The sequence below is a fragment of the Gossypium raimondii genome, chromosome 7 (genome assembly GCF_025698545.1).
Source record: "Gossypium raimondii isolate GPD5lz chromosome 7, ASM2569854v1, whole genome shotgun sequence".
In the NCBI taxonomy this organism is placed as follows: domain Eukaryota; kingdom Viridiplantae; phylum Streptophyta; class Magnoliopsida; order Malvales; family Malvaceae; genus Gossypium; species Gossypium raimondii.
The window spans coordinates 12,879,927-12,893,935 of NC_068571.1; the positions used below are offsets into that span (position 1 = coordinate 12,879,927).

At 34.4% G+C, this 14,009-nt stretch overlaps 1 protein-coding gene across 1 annotated transcript; it reads left to right on the plus strand.

Annotated features, from left to right (window-relative positions):
* Positions 1-5,789: 5,789 nt before the first annotated feature.
* LOC105801074 (uncharacterized) lies at positions 5,790-12,551 on the plus strand. Its single transcript, XM_012632412.2, has 5 exons — positions 5,790-6,449; positions 9,934-9,970; positions 10,444-10,680; positions 10,770-10,817; positions 11,829-12,551. Exons 1-5 carry the CDS (start codon positions 6,145-6,147, stop codon positions 12,234-12,236), a joined length of 1,035 nt encoding a protein of 344 aa, XP_012487866.1. The 5' UTR covers positions 5,790-6,144; the 3' UTR covers positions 12,237-12,551.
* The last annotated feature ends 1,458 nt before the right edge of the window (positions 12,552-14,009 follow it).

Below are 14,009 nucleotides of genomic sequence, written 5' to 3' on the forward strand. Positions count from 1 at the left end.
TTAAAATGACGATATTTTTAAAATAATAAAATGCAGAGAGAAAATACGAACAAATGGCCAAAATAATAGTGTATTACTAACTTTTAAAAATTGAGAAATAGTTAATACAAATATTTTAAAAAATGTAATGAAATAATATAAAGTAATAAAATAAAAAATAAAAATATTTTTATTGAAAGTAATAAAATCGGAAAAAATACGAGCAAATGGCGGGATAAGGATTTTTTCTTACACCAAATAAAAACCCTTTTAGTATTTTTTTATTTTGGTAAATAAAATATATATATATAATATTTTGGTATTTTTAATATTTTATTATTTTTGTAATGTTTTATTATGGGTTTTATAAAAAATAATATAAAAACAAAAATTTACCAAAATATTATAACTTTTTTGTATTTACCAAAATATATATAATTTTATTTACCAAAATATATCAAAAAATTAAAAACAAAAAAATAAAAAATAGAAAAAAACACACTAAATTTATAAATTAATTTTACACTAAATATACTAAATAATATGAGTAAATGGCGGGGATAATAGTTTTTTTACACTAAATTAATTTTAAAAACACACTAAATTAATAAATTTAAAACATTATGTAAAATTATAAAATTAGAAATGAAAATATTTTTTAAAGTAATAAAATGCAGAGAAAAAATACGAACAAATGGCCGAAGTAAGAGTTTTTAACTAATTTTTTTTTCAACTTGCAGGCATCGCAATGGCTTCATTGATTAGCAGCAAAAGCCACATATCTGATGCGGTTAATAGCGCGGTATGAGTTATTCGGGTTCTATTTATTTAAAAAGGATAGATGTACAAAGAAATAATGTTATCGTAAACTTTTTCTGTAATTTAACACTATCAGGACTCGTACCGAGTTTTAAGGGGCCGTGTGAGTGTTTTGAAGAATACTCCGGATGCCCGGTTGATGCCATACTTAGAGCTAGCCGGATTTGGGTCCAGTAGCACGATCCGTTGCAATCGCCTTGCGCTTTGATTTATTATCTGCGCTAGTGGAGCGGTGGCGCCCGGAGACCCACACTTTTCATTTTCCGTGTGGGGAGTGCACGGTGACATTGGAGGATGTAGCGTTGCAGCTTGGGCTCCCAATTGACGGGAGTCCCGTAATGGGATTATCTGCATTTACCGATCCGGATGCACTTTGCTATTAGCTTCTAGGAGACTCACCAGGGGACGGTGAGTCATATTTTTCGGGCGTACAATTTACATGGCTGACAGCCAAGTATGGACAATTATCAGCGACAGCCACTGAAAGCGAGTTGATGTGCGCTGCTCGAGCGTACATCATGCATATCATAGGGGGAGAAATCATGCCTGATGCAAGCAACGACAATGTGCATTTGATGTACTTGCCCCTGTTAGCTGACTTGTCCAGTGTTAGCTCCTATAGCTGGGGCTCAGCTGTGCTAGCAGTCTTGTATCGAGAGCTTTGTCGGGCGACAGATCCGAAAGTTCGCGACATTGGCGGATGCCTCTCACTGCTGCAGTCCTGGGCGCTGTATCGGATGCCATTTTTGGCATCGGTTAGACACCAACCGTATGTTTATCCACTGCTGAACAGGTGATAAAATATAACTTCTCGTTATTTGTAGTCATAATATATTGACTAATGTTACCAACCAACTCTAAACGCTATATTTGTTTTTTGTAGGTGGAGTGGTCGTCCGGGTATCGGGCAGTCGTACAATGTCCCGCTATACCGCCTCATGATTGAACAGTATGCCCGGGATGGGGTAAGATACTATTCTAATATTCACGCTATAGTCATATTCATGACATCTTACTTTCTATATCTTACGCACACGTCATGGCTAATTATAACCATGTTATTAATCATGCAGTTTATATGGACGCCGTACCGAACGCCAGAAATTACCGTCGTGGTACCCTCGTCTGCGTACGTGCATTCATGCATATGGTGCACTAACGCACCAATTATAAATTTCAACATGGTCGAGTGGTATCACGGGGATCGGGTGCTACGGCAGTTTGGCTTAATTCAACCTATCCCGGATCCGTCGTGTGAGGTGGGAGAAGTTCACGGCAAGAATAAGAGAGGAAAATCGATGATAGATTGGGAAATTAAGCACCAGAAATTTGTGGCGCTGTGGAACGATCGATTTCGTCGAAGACCTCAGATGGTTATGGCTACCAACTCGCAACCATCAGAAGAGTATATACAATGGTACTTTAGTTGCGGGAAACCATATTTATACGGAGGCCAGTCGGTTGTAATCCTCCCACACATGCAGCGACATGGGGGATCGGCCACAGCGGCCCAGCATGATGCAGATCCCATGGCATATTATAATCCGGAACCACCGGAGCCCGAGCAGGAGCCCCAGCCAGATCCGGAACAATCTGGATTTGTCGGTTCAGATAGCTATCATCTGGATTTGTCAGGCACTGACAATTTGCCGAGCTTCTCAGGGCCAGAATATGCATACGACTTTGAACTATTCGGATCCTACTCGCCTACCATATCCGCAAAGATTATGGGACTCCCTCAGTGCATCAAGTTCGTCATTTGCCGAACGAGGGACCTGCTCAAAATGATTTCCTCCCTATTTTTACTACACCACCACCTGCGCCAAATGATAATGTCGGATCATTTTTTGTCGGAACATATGTGGCTCTAACTCGTACGCTGCATACGTATTAAGAAAAATAAGTTCTAGTAACTCGATAACATGAAACATTACAACTTATATTGAAAATATAAGGTTATCATTTACCCATTGCCACGACTTGTCTCTTCCATCGCATTCTTGTAATCTTTGTGGAAGTTAGCGCAATGTGACGGATGCAAGAACGGATCTCCACGGCTGCACCGAACGCTGATTCTTTGCAATTAAACCCTTCCTCTATCGGAGATGATGCAAATGTTATCGTTGCTAATAACATACCTCCGCAGTTTGTGAGGAAGAATTCCCAAGACTCCATGTTCTCTTTATCTCGATAGCAAATGCTATCGGAGCACGTTCATACTGCTTTGAGCAACCGCAATAAGTAAGATCTGTGTATATTTTCCATACAGCCAGGTCCCATCTACCTGCACAAGTGGCTTGCAGTGGGGAAATGCCCTCACACATGGATCGAAAATCCAGAACATCCAATGGAAAATCCTTTTTACTGACTGTAACTGACCGTCCGGGACGTAATATGGCCTTCCCTGCAACTCAATCACAGTCCCCGGTACATACTTCCGCATAGCAGCTATCCAACATTGAAGCTCGTTATACGATGAATCGTAATCTCCATACAATTGCTCCATCGCCATCTGTTTAGCAATCCATGCCTTCCGATATGAGACTCGATACTGGAATCGTGCTTGCATTTCGGCAATCAGTACCGAAACTTTAATGGTCGGCATGTCCTTCACCATTGGCATGATACACGTACAGATTGTTTTTGAATCAAGTTTTCCATGATCTTCTGTCATACGTGTTGATGTGCATGTATGAGGACTAACAAATTTTCGTATCTCCCACATCTGAGAACTTTTAATGAATGCAACAGACTCGCCAATTGCGACCTTCCACGCCTTCCAACACTCCCCAACATATATTGTCGGAGTAGACACTGTGACTTTATAATCAATTGATATATTCATGATGTACCGTTTGATGGCATATACGCACTCTTCTTTATAGCTGAATCTCTGGCCTATGAATAACTCCTCATCATCAGATGTTACGGCCAGCCTGTGACGATGAACTATTTCAGGGTACTCTGGGAACTCAGCTACATACGCTGCGTCGGGGTCTATGAGCGACATGTGTGGCCCAGGATTATTGTGTATCAAAATATGCCGTATCTGCTCCCCGATCGAAGAAGCGTTAATGTCTTCATCGTCGATATCATCAGGTACATCGTCCACATCGGGATCATCGTCACTATCGACATCTTCATCCCAATGATCGCCACCACCTTCTTCTTCGCAACCACATTCTTCTTCACCACCAACCATATCAACATCGGGTGTAATATTTAGGTCGATACCGATCCCACCCATAGTTGATTCACTATCAACGTATGATATTGGAGCCACCATCCGCGGTTCTTCAGCCCCGTCTTCTTCATCAGATGCATTTTGCTACATACCGACTAACTCAGCAAATAAGTGAATCGGTGCATTCTTGTCACTCCCATTCCCACAGTAGAGATCGACCATTGCCTCAACGTCTTAAATCGCTTTGCAAGTTCCATTTCACGAATTTGACCGGATTTGTCGAAACCGGAAACTTGTAGAAAATTTTACTATCCTTCTCCCACAACGTCTTAAAATTTTTGCATTAATCATCGCCTTCATTTCATCAAACGAGACATTTCTATTAAATCTCATTGCTATTTGTTGTCGACATTCAAATACACATCCAACACTTGTTGTCAAGATGACTCAATCGAAATAAACGCATACAAAAACTTAGCATCCATCTTCAATATTTAATCATCAAAAAATAAACAAAATCTTGTAAAACATCTCATACGGATAATAAATAACTTAAATAAAAAATTAATGTTTCAATATTCAATTTTGTACATGAAAGCCATTTAACCACTAATCCTAATAACTAACACAATAATAATATTAATAATTTTATATACAAAATAATACTAACTAAAATTATTAATAACTAACTATAAAAATAATACTAGTTTTTTACTAACAATAATACTAAGTAACATCTTAATAATAATAATAATAATAATAATAATAATAATAATAATAATAATAATAATAATAATAATAATAATAATAATAATACTATAAAATTTTTATTTTTTGTAATATTTTGATAATAAAATCCTAACTAAAACCATCAATTTGAGTTTTATTGATTTTAATCTTAATAACTAAACTAAAACAAAAAAATACAAATTATACAAAACAATAACAATAACATAATAAATTATTTTTAAAAATACCTTATTTTCTCTTTTTTCCGCATGACACTCTTCTTTCTTTTCTTTTTCTTCTGATTTTTCTTGTTTCAGCTGGATAGAGTTCGTGTTTATAACACGAGTAGTGCCGCCAATCTGGTTGGCAGGACTGGTGCCGCCAACAGGGATCCCTTGTTTGGTGCCGCCAACAGGGTTCCCTTGTTTGGTGCCGCCAACCTGCTTCCCTCCACCCAGGGAGTTGTCAAATCAGTCCAAGTTTTTTTTTGTTTTTTATATATTTTGGTAAATAAAAAAATTATATATTTTGGTAAATAAAAAAAGTTATAACATTTTGGTAATTTTTTATTTTTTTATATTATTTTATAAAAAACCCCCTACTTAACCGAGTTGGTATTTTCAACTCATGATGTTAAACTTAGTCACAATCGTCATATATAATTAGTTTTATGACATATCTACATTGTAGGTAGAAAAAAATTATGTAAAAACATATTTATAAAAATTTTATATTAAAATAAGTGAGGCTTTGATTGAAATAGTTAGATTTTTTTGTATTGTATGAAATAATTAAGTTAAAATTTTAAAATTTATGCCTCAAATCCAATAATATTACAACATTATTTTATTAAAACACGAAAAGAAAAATACCCTCTTATTGAAATTTTTAATTTTGTAAAATTAATGATATTTTAATAAATTTTCAATTAAGTTAAATCTAAATTGACTTGTCACACTGAATCAAGAAATTAATATAATTTATAGATAAAATATAAATAAAATAAATAAATAATGTAACCTAAAAACTTGATCCATTTTGAATAAAAGTATTTGCCAACAATCCAAAGGCAAGCTGCAACATAGAAAGCAAAAGAGATACATGTCATGTGTCTAAGTCGCCGTCAGGCGACCCTTCCTATACCAACGCGCTCACGCGCCCTTTTTTGCCCTTTTCTCTTAATACACAAACGAGATGAGTTCCCAACGTTCGAATCGAAACGTCAAAAAGCACAAGATGAGAAGCCCCTAGTAACAATTTCGTTTTGTTACGACGGCTGCTCTCGTTCCACGCACCACCTCTTCCCTTTTTAAAAGAAAGATCTGAAAAAGAAGATCCGATGGTGGATATTAGCTGAGGTTTCGAAGCGACTGAGTTGTTATAGTTTTGGTAATTTTAATGAAAGAGGAACATCAGCTTATGCTAAGAAGAAGATGGGTGGAGTCACGTCGTCTATCGCCTCGAAATTCGCTTTTTTCCCGCCAAATCCCCCCTCCTACACAGTAGTAGAGGACGACGCGTGTGACGGTCGGCTGTATATACCCGAGGTGCCGAGGAGGGATGACGTCGACGTCTTGAAGCTACGCACCCGCCGTGGTAACGATATCGTGGCTGTCCATATAAAGCACCCCAAGGCTTCCGCTACTCTCTTGTATTCTCATGGAAATGCCGCTGATTTGGGACAAATGTTTGAGCTTTTCGTCGAGTTGTGTAATCGCCTTCGAGTTAATATTATGGGGTAATTTCTTTCTTTTTTCTTTTATACGCATATAGTCATTCTGATTACTTAATAGAATTTTTTTCCCATGTGAAACATGATTTTTTTTAGTTAGTCTTAGGTTTTAACTATTTTGCTTAAACTGAAGTTGATTTAGCTTAGTGAAAGTGGTTGGTTGTGGCTTTTTATTTGTTTGATTTTGTGTGATTTTCTTGGGATTTTGAGGTTTTATGAGTGTTGGGATAATTTTGGTGATTTTTTGTTTCCTTCTTTTTAGTGTAAGGCACTTTTAACTGTTTTATTTACTATATTTGTTGTAAAACTGAACTTTCTAGGTTCACCTGTCTAATTACAAGGTGCTAAATGTTAGGGAAAGGAGAGATTTTAGGCTGGCAGTAAGTGAGAGTTGGGTCCGGTTCTCATTCATTACTTTTCAATACATGGTTAGTCACATTCACAAATTTGACTTCACAATTACTGAGTGGATCAAATACATCTGAATGGTAATGAAGAGTGCATTGAAAGAAGTGGACTGGAACCCAACCTGTTGAAAATTATGCTGATTTTGATATTTGTTACATTGTAAGACTAGTGGTAGTGGTTTTGCACTTTTGCTTTAATAAGACTTGGAAAGAATTATTGGTAAAGGCATTGTTGTTTAAGTTACCTAGGTGTTCAGAGTTTTGTTTTTATTTATCATTTCTTTACTATAGCTGCTGCATTGTGACGGCAATGTTTTAATGTTATCTACACATGAATGCTGTTGACAGCTAATTCAAAATGCTGTGGGACTTTGTGCTTTTAACTGATCAAGCGCACCTACTTAAGGCAATGTGGTAGAAGATGGTTTCTGGCTAGGTCATATTTGTAGTGGTTGCTTCTTGTTGAGGTGCTAGATATGATAATTATACTTTTTCTTGCAAACAATGCTTTGAAGCTTTTAATGCCGCATTAACATGCTATGTTACTTAGATACAAGTTTGAGCGTCAAATATGGGTATGTGTATGGCATGGGTATGTTTGATTTTTTTAAGTTTTCTCATGTATTCGGAGGATCTTTGGAGGGCCATAGCCGCATAACCGTGTAGGATGCAGGTGACAAATATAAGTAATTTAAGAAGAACAAAGAGTTGGAGCAACATAGTTGTTAGAAAGCAGTGAATAATGTGTTAACGTATGATTAGAATGTCAGAAGGTGATATCTTAATCATGTAGTTGCATAGTTTTCTTTTGGATGTTTTATTTCCATAGAGCATAGGCTACATCATAGTAATAGCATTCCGTTCCACTATAGGAACTATGCCTAACTGGAGATATTTCTCAAATTTGGAATTTTAGTTTGTCTTATACTTTTTAAATCGTTAGGGAAGCTTTATATTTACTGTATCCTATAACTGAATTTTTAGTTTTTGTCTTGTTACTTTTGGAAGGTTGAAGTCTTGAGTTCTTTTCAGTTTTCACAAAATGGTTTATCTTGCCTTATTTTTCATTTAATTATACGTTTGTAAATTATCCTGCTTTTGTTGTTCCTTTCTTGTGCCATTACCACTTCCAGACCCATTATGCCGTGTTTATTATCATTAGATAGTATCTCATAATTGTTGCTTATCTCTGTTTACTTGGAAACAATATTGGGTAACTTGGACTGCAGTATGAGTACATAACAAACAGAGGATGAACGTGAGCAGGTTTATATGGAGCATTAAGCGGGGATATGCGTGTACAGGATCGAAAGATACGCTACAAAATTTAGTGATGACACATAAGATATAGTGAAATGAAGTAGAAGGAAATATTCTCCTTTTAAGTCCAAATGGTAGGATCCCGTTAATCTAGTCCGCACCATGCTATGCATGTAGTTGATTGGTCAGAGTTCAACTACTATTTGGGCAGACTTTACAGTGATAGCTAGCTGTAAATTTATTATGTTTCTATTAACAAAAAAAGTAAAAAGAAAAAATTGTTTTAAATAGTAATTTTAATTATTTATGTAATAATTAACTTTATATTTCATATATAAAATTTTATAAATAATATATTTGTATAATATAATGTATTATATTTATATTAATTGTATATTATCTAAATATTATTGTGGTCCATTTATTAATTGTTAGGAAAAATAAAAATTGAATAGTGAAGAGTTTAATGTAGAATATATAAACTTTTATAATTTTTCAAATGTTTTAATAATGATTAGAATTTTTATTAGCACTAATTTGAATTATCAAAATAATTAGTATATGTTAATTAGTTATTAGTTTGAATAATGCTGCTTTGCATTAATTATATGAAGTAAAATTATACTATATATTGTATATTGGATATGTTAGAAATGCTTTAGTTATGAATTGAAATTTATTATTATAATATTTGAATTGTTAAATAATTTAATGTATTTTAATTATATTTAACAATTCGAATAAGGAATATTATTTTACACTAATTATATTAATTAAAAATTACAATATTTTTAAAAACTTATTAAAAAATTAAATTCATAAAAAAACACATGCAACTCATGTGACATTAGAAACTAGTACTAGTAAATATCAAGCTTGGCGGCCTCTTGGAAATGACCACCTCTGGTCTGCGTCTACTTTGCCATTACTGGATTTGCTTGATGTAAAACTGTTAAGGTCTATGAGACTCAGGTGTGTGTCGGATAGAAGTACATGTCAAACACAGTATGTATCAATTTTTTCAAGTTTTCCCATGTATTTGGAGGATTCTTGGAGGGACATATCTACGCATTCATGTTGGATGCTAGTGTTAGACATGAGTATTTCAAGAAAAACGAAGAGTCAAAGCAACATAGGTTGAGGTTGCATTCTATATGCAGGCAGTCTGGTTTGAATTTAATTAATTGATACAATATGTTTTCCTGTTGATAAGTGTACGACTTTAGTACCCTAATGAAGGTGCTTGCATGCATAAGTATATAAAAACTTCAATAAATGATAGGAAAGGGAAGAAAAAGACAGCTTGTTGCTTCCTTGCAGACAGGACTTCTCTAAGAGAAATAGAAAAGTTTGCCTCAGAATTAGGCACTGACCTATTACCTACTGAACCCCAAAATAATGTGAGTCCGTGGAGACTTTTGTGGGAGAATGTGAACTACAGAGTCTTCAATCCTTGTATATATAGCTCTTCTGAAAGCTTTTCGAGTTATTCAAGATTGAGCTGCCATTCATACAAATGAAGAAACATTTATCGGATTCTCAATCTGCCAAAGACTAATGAACATTCTGTCATTCTTAAGCATTTAAAGCTTTTTGTTAAAGTCTTGTCCAAAATAATAATAACAATAATTTTAGAATTCCTTGTCCCTTAAAGTTCTTCTTGACAATACTAGAGTGATTCATCCTATGAGTGTATATATAATTAAAATTCCTGAAAGTAGAATATTTATCATCCATTCTCTTGCGAGGTCTGCTTTTTAGTCTAGTCTTTTCTTCTATTTGTTTATTTTTTCTAAACTGATCACACCTTTTTTCTTTTCTAGGTATGATTACTCTGGCTATGGACAATCAACTGGAAAGGTTGGTCACCTGATTTCTCTTTTCTTAGTTGCTAATGTTGGGAGCAAAAATTGCCCTGATTCACGTTAAATAGTTGCACATTATCTTGGGCCAATCCAACGCATTCTTTCACTTTTTCTTCTAATGAAGTAGATTAATACAGTGTTCATTTAATTTGCAAGATTTGAGCTCTAGAAAATCTCAGAGTAAACCTATAAGGCAGCTTGTTTATTTTTTATAATATCGGTTGTATTGGTCAATGTTGGTCCATATGTTTTCAACATTTTAATTTTTACAATCATTTCGATAATTTATGCACTAATTTCTTTAAATTTGTGGGGTTTCTCAATTATTTCCCGTGTTCAGCGTGTTACAGAATCCATAAATATTCAATACCAGACATGTTACTTCTGATTTCTTGTCTTTAATATATGAATATTTTACTCATTGATGGAGATCTGTATTCTAATTTTCACTTTCTTTTTTTGAAACAGCCAACTGAGTGTAATACATATGCAGACATAGATGCAGCATATACATGCCTTAAGGAACGGTATGGAGTTAAAGATGAAGATTTGATATTATATGGTCAGTCAGTTGGTAGTGGACCTACTGTTGATCTTGCTTCACGTTTGCCAAACTTGAGAGGTGTGGTTCTACATAGCCCAATTTTGTCTGGCATGAGAGTATTGTACCCTGTCAAAAGGACCTACTGGTTTGACATTTATAAGGTAAGTCTGTCCTATTCATCCTATTTCTAGTTTCTTGTTTCATCTTGTATGTGTACCCTCATTACCAGGTTTTTCCCCCATCCTTTCAGAATATTGACAAAATTGGAGCAGTAAACTGCCAAGTCTTGGTAATTCATGTAAGTATCGTTCTTATTGTTTTGGCATTTATCCTCCCCATCTTGTTTCATCGTCGTCGTCATCTCTCTCTCTCTCTCTCTCTCTCTCTCTTGATTTGCGATGTTAACATTAGTATTATATCATATGTTTGTTGTGGTCAGTAGGTGAGTTGCCATTATTATGCGCCCATGTGATGTGATGTGATGTTCCAAAATGTGAACAAATACCATCATAAAAAGTTTACCGAGATAATCAATGCAAGAAAATCTTTAAAGATTGATTTGAAGAGACTCAAATTTGATAAAAATATCACAGGTCACAGATTGTCGAAAAGATACTTGTTCTAAATGAGTAGTTAAACCTCCTTATGCATTTTAGCTCAATCAGTCTAGATTTGATTTATTGTTTTGTCTGTGATGACTAGATTATTGAGGTTCTCATGTGAAATTAAGTAAAGATGACAGTATTATCCACTAGAAATACATTTCTGTTTTTAGGTACCAATGAATTAATCAATATTTAGTACTTTGCATTGTGCCATATGTTGGGTAGGTTTCGAGAATTTAAGATTTTATTAAGAGAGTAGATATATATATTTATCTTCTTGAGCATAGAGAGAGAAATGCATATGCCAATTTTTGGGTCTTTGAACAAAGAGTAGTTTGTCATTGTTCTTTGTTTTTATCTCCATGGTCAGGTTTGGGGTAAGCGGTGTGGTACTTTGAAATTGTGCATATTTAAACACAATTAACACAAAAATTCTATATGTATATTGTATTAACTTTTAAGATTTGACACATTTGGTAATTTTTGTTGTGTATCTACATGGCTGACTGGGGAAATAAACATGGAACACAACATGCATACACAGGTTGCCAATTCTATTGAATTGTTAACTCTGACAAGTGAAGACATTTGTTCACTTGCTCATGCTACCTAAATATATTGATATTTAGGAGAACTGTTATACACGTCTATTTTGAATTTTTATTTTAAAAGTGGTGATGAAGCTCAATTTTTTGTGTTGGTAGGGGACAGCGGATGAAGTTGTTCATCATTCTCATGGAAAACAGCTTTGGGAGCTTTGCAAGAATAAGTATGACCCGTTGTGGGTTAATGGAGGAGGACATTGCAATCTTGAGATCTACCCAGAATTCATTAGACATCTGAAGAAGTTTGTACTGTCCTTAAACAAATCAAAAGCAGCTGCTGCTAATGGTTCTGAAAAAGTAGTGGTCAACTCTGACAAACGGAGCAACAAACCATCGGAGGGTGGAACTTTGGATACATTCGAATTGGGTGCTGACCTTCCAGATGTTTCAAGAAACAGTTTAGATAGCCGACTTGAGAAGTCAAAGAAGTCAAATAAGCCTGAGAAGTCTCGAATGAGCACGGACCGTGTTGACAGATTTAGGAGAAAAAAGGGCTTAGTTTGGTGAGGAGTTCAAAAGCAAAGGACAAGTGAAATAAAAAAGGATATGCATATCTATCCCTTATATTCTCGAATCCACTTGAGGAGGTAATTTACATGCTTTCCACTTCTGCATTTGTAATGTTGCATAAGTTATCGGATTTTGGTCATAAATGTCATAATTTTTGTGTATGTATCAAGGAAACGAGTTTGGATTAAGTGAAAAATCTTAGATTATTAAATTCTTGTGTAAAAAACAGCAGTTTCAGCCTCAATGCTAAATGTAAAAGTATTTACGCAGTTTCTGCCATTGATATTGAAAACTCAGAAGTTTTTCAATGCATATTGCTTAGCGGGACCGTTTCTAGCATTTGGTGCCAAGTTGAAAAGTAAACAAATATACGTAGTTTTTTTATGATTGCTTCTTGAAATTTGGTTTGGGTATCTGTTACTATTTTGCATATCCAATTTTTTGTGCTTCTGCCCCTCTTGTTAACCATGAAAGTTTAAAACCCATGACCAACACAATTATGTGGACGCCCCTCTTGCCTTTCCTAGCAATAGTATATGTATGGTGGTAGTGATGAGGTTGAGAAAAACAAGTCATTTACGAATTGAAGCAATAATAATCTTGTGTGGCCCACTCCCATTAGCAGAGGCCAGAGTTTGCGGCGGATGCAATCATGAATGTTAGCCAACTGTGTCTAAATCAGTGTTATTTGGATTGGAATTGAAACTCATTGAATTAAGAATTGGTCGGGAAATTGATTTTGAAAGTTATTTTAAATTGATTAGATAAAAAACTGATATGAATTGATTGAATTAACTAAAAACCGGTTGAATCGATAATTGAACTGATTAAAAATTAATAATACGGATAAATATGAACAATCATTGATAATTGAATTGATTGAATTGATTAAAACTAATAATCCGGATAAATATGAACAATCATTGAGGTGCATTTAAAAGAGCACTAATGAATTCAATATTTTTAAAAAGACAACCAAAGTCTTACTTTGTATAACATAAATGGCGAGAAAAGAAGTCAGCTCTCTCACAAGAGGGTAGATAAAAAAAACAAAAAAAATTATTAATAATAAAATTTATTTTTATTTATCAAGTGTATCTTTTAACTAGTGGTCGAGGGTTCGATCCTAGGTATAGAGTAGCTTTAAAACTTGTGGCCAGCATCTACCCCCTTAATAGGTCTACAAAATGCGAATGATTAATTATTGGGCTCGCTCTGATAGATATCTTGAGAAATAAAAAATGTATTTTTTAAAAATAAAAGATAATTTTTAAAAAATGAAAAAAAAATATTAGTAATGTCTTAGTTTAATTTTTATTCTTTTGAATTGATGAAAAATAACATGAGTTTTTTTTTATATTTAAATAACATATTGAAATATATGAACTTTCTTTCTGGGGAAGGCTAAAATAGCCAAATATGTCGTTTTTCTTTAATTGGCCTTTTAGGCCTTTTTTTAAAAAAAAAAAATTAGGGAAATAGGTCGATTTTAGAGAGAGTGTGTGAAAACAAGACGCGCTTTCCTGTTACCTATGCAAAAAGCGCGACCAGCTGGACGCGCTTTCCTCCAACAGTCGTTTTCCCCCAACGGCTTTCTAAACGTTGGCAACGGTAAAATTATTTAAAAGAGCCAATGGGAATTTTTTTTTTCCTATAAATACCATGTCATTTTTCATTCTTTTCACTCAAATCCAACTTTCTCTATTCTCTCTAAACTCTCAATTCTCTCAATTTTTGTTCAAAAATTTTCTATACACTTTGTTTAAAAAT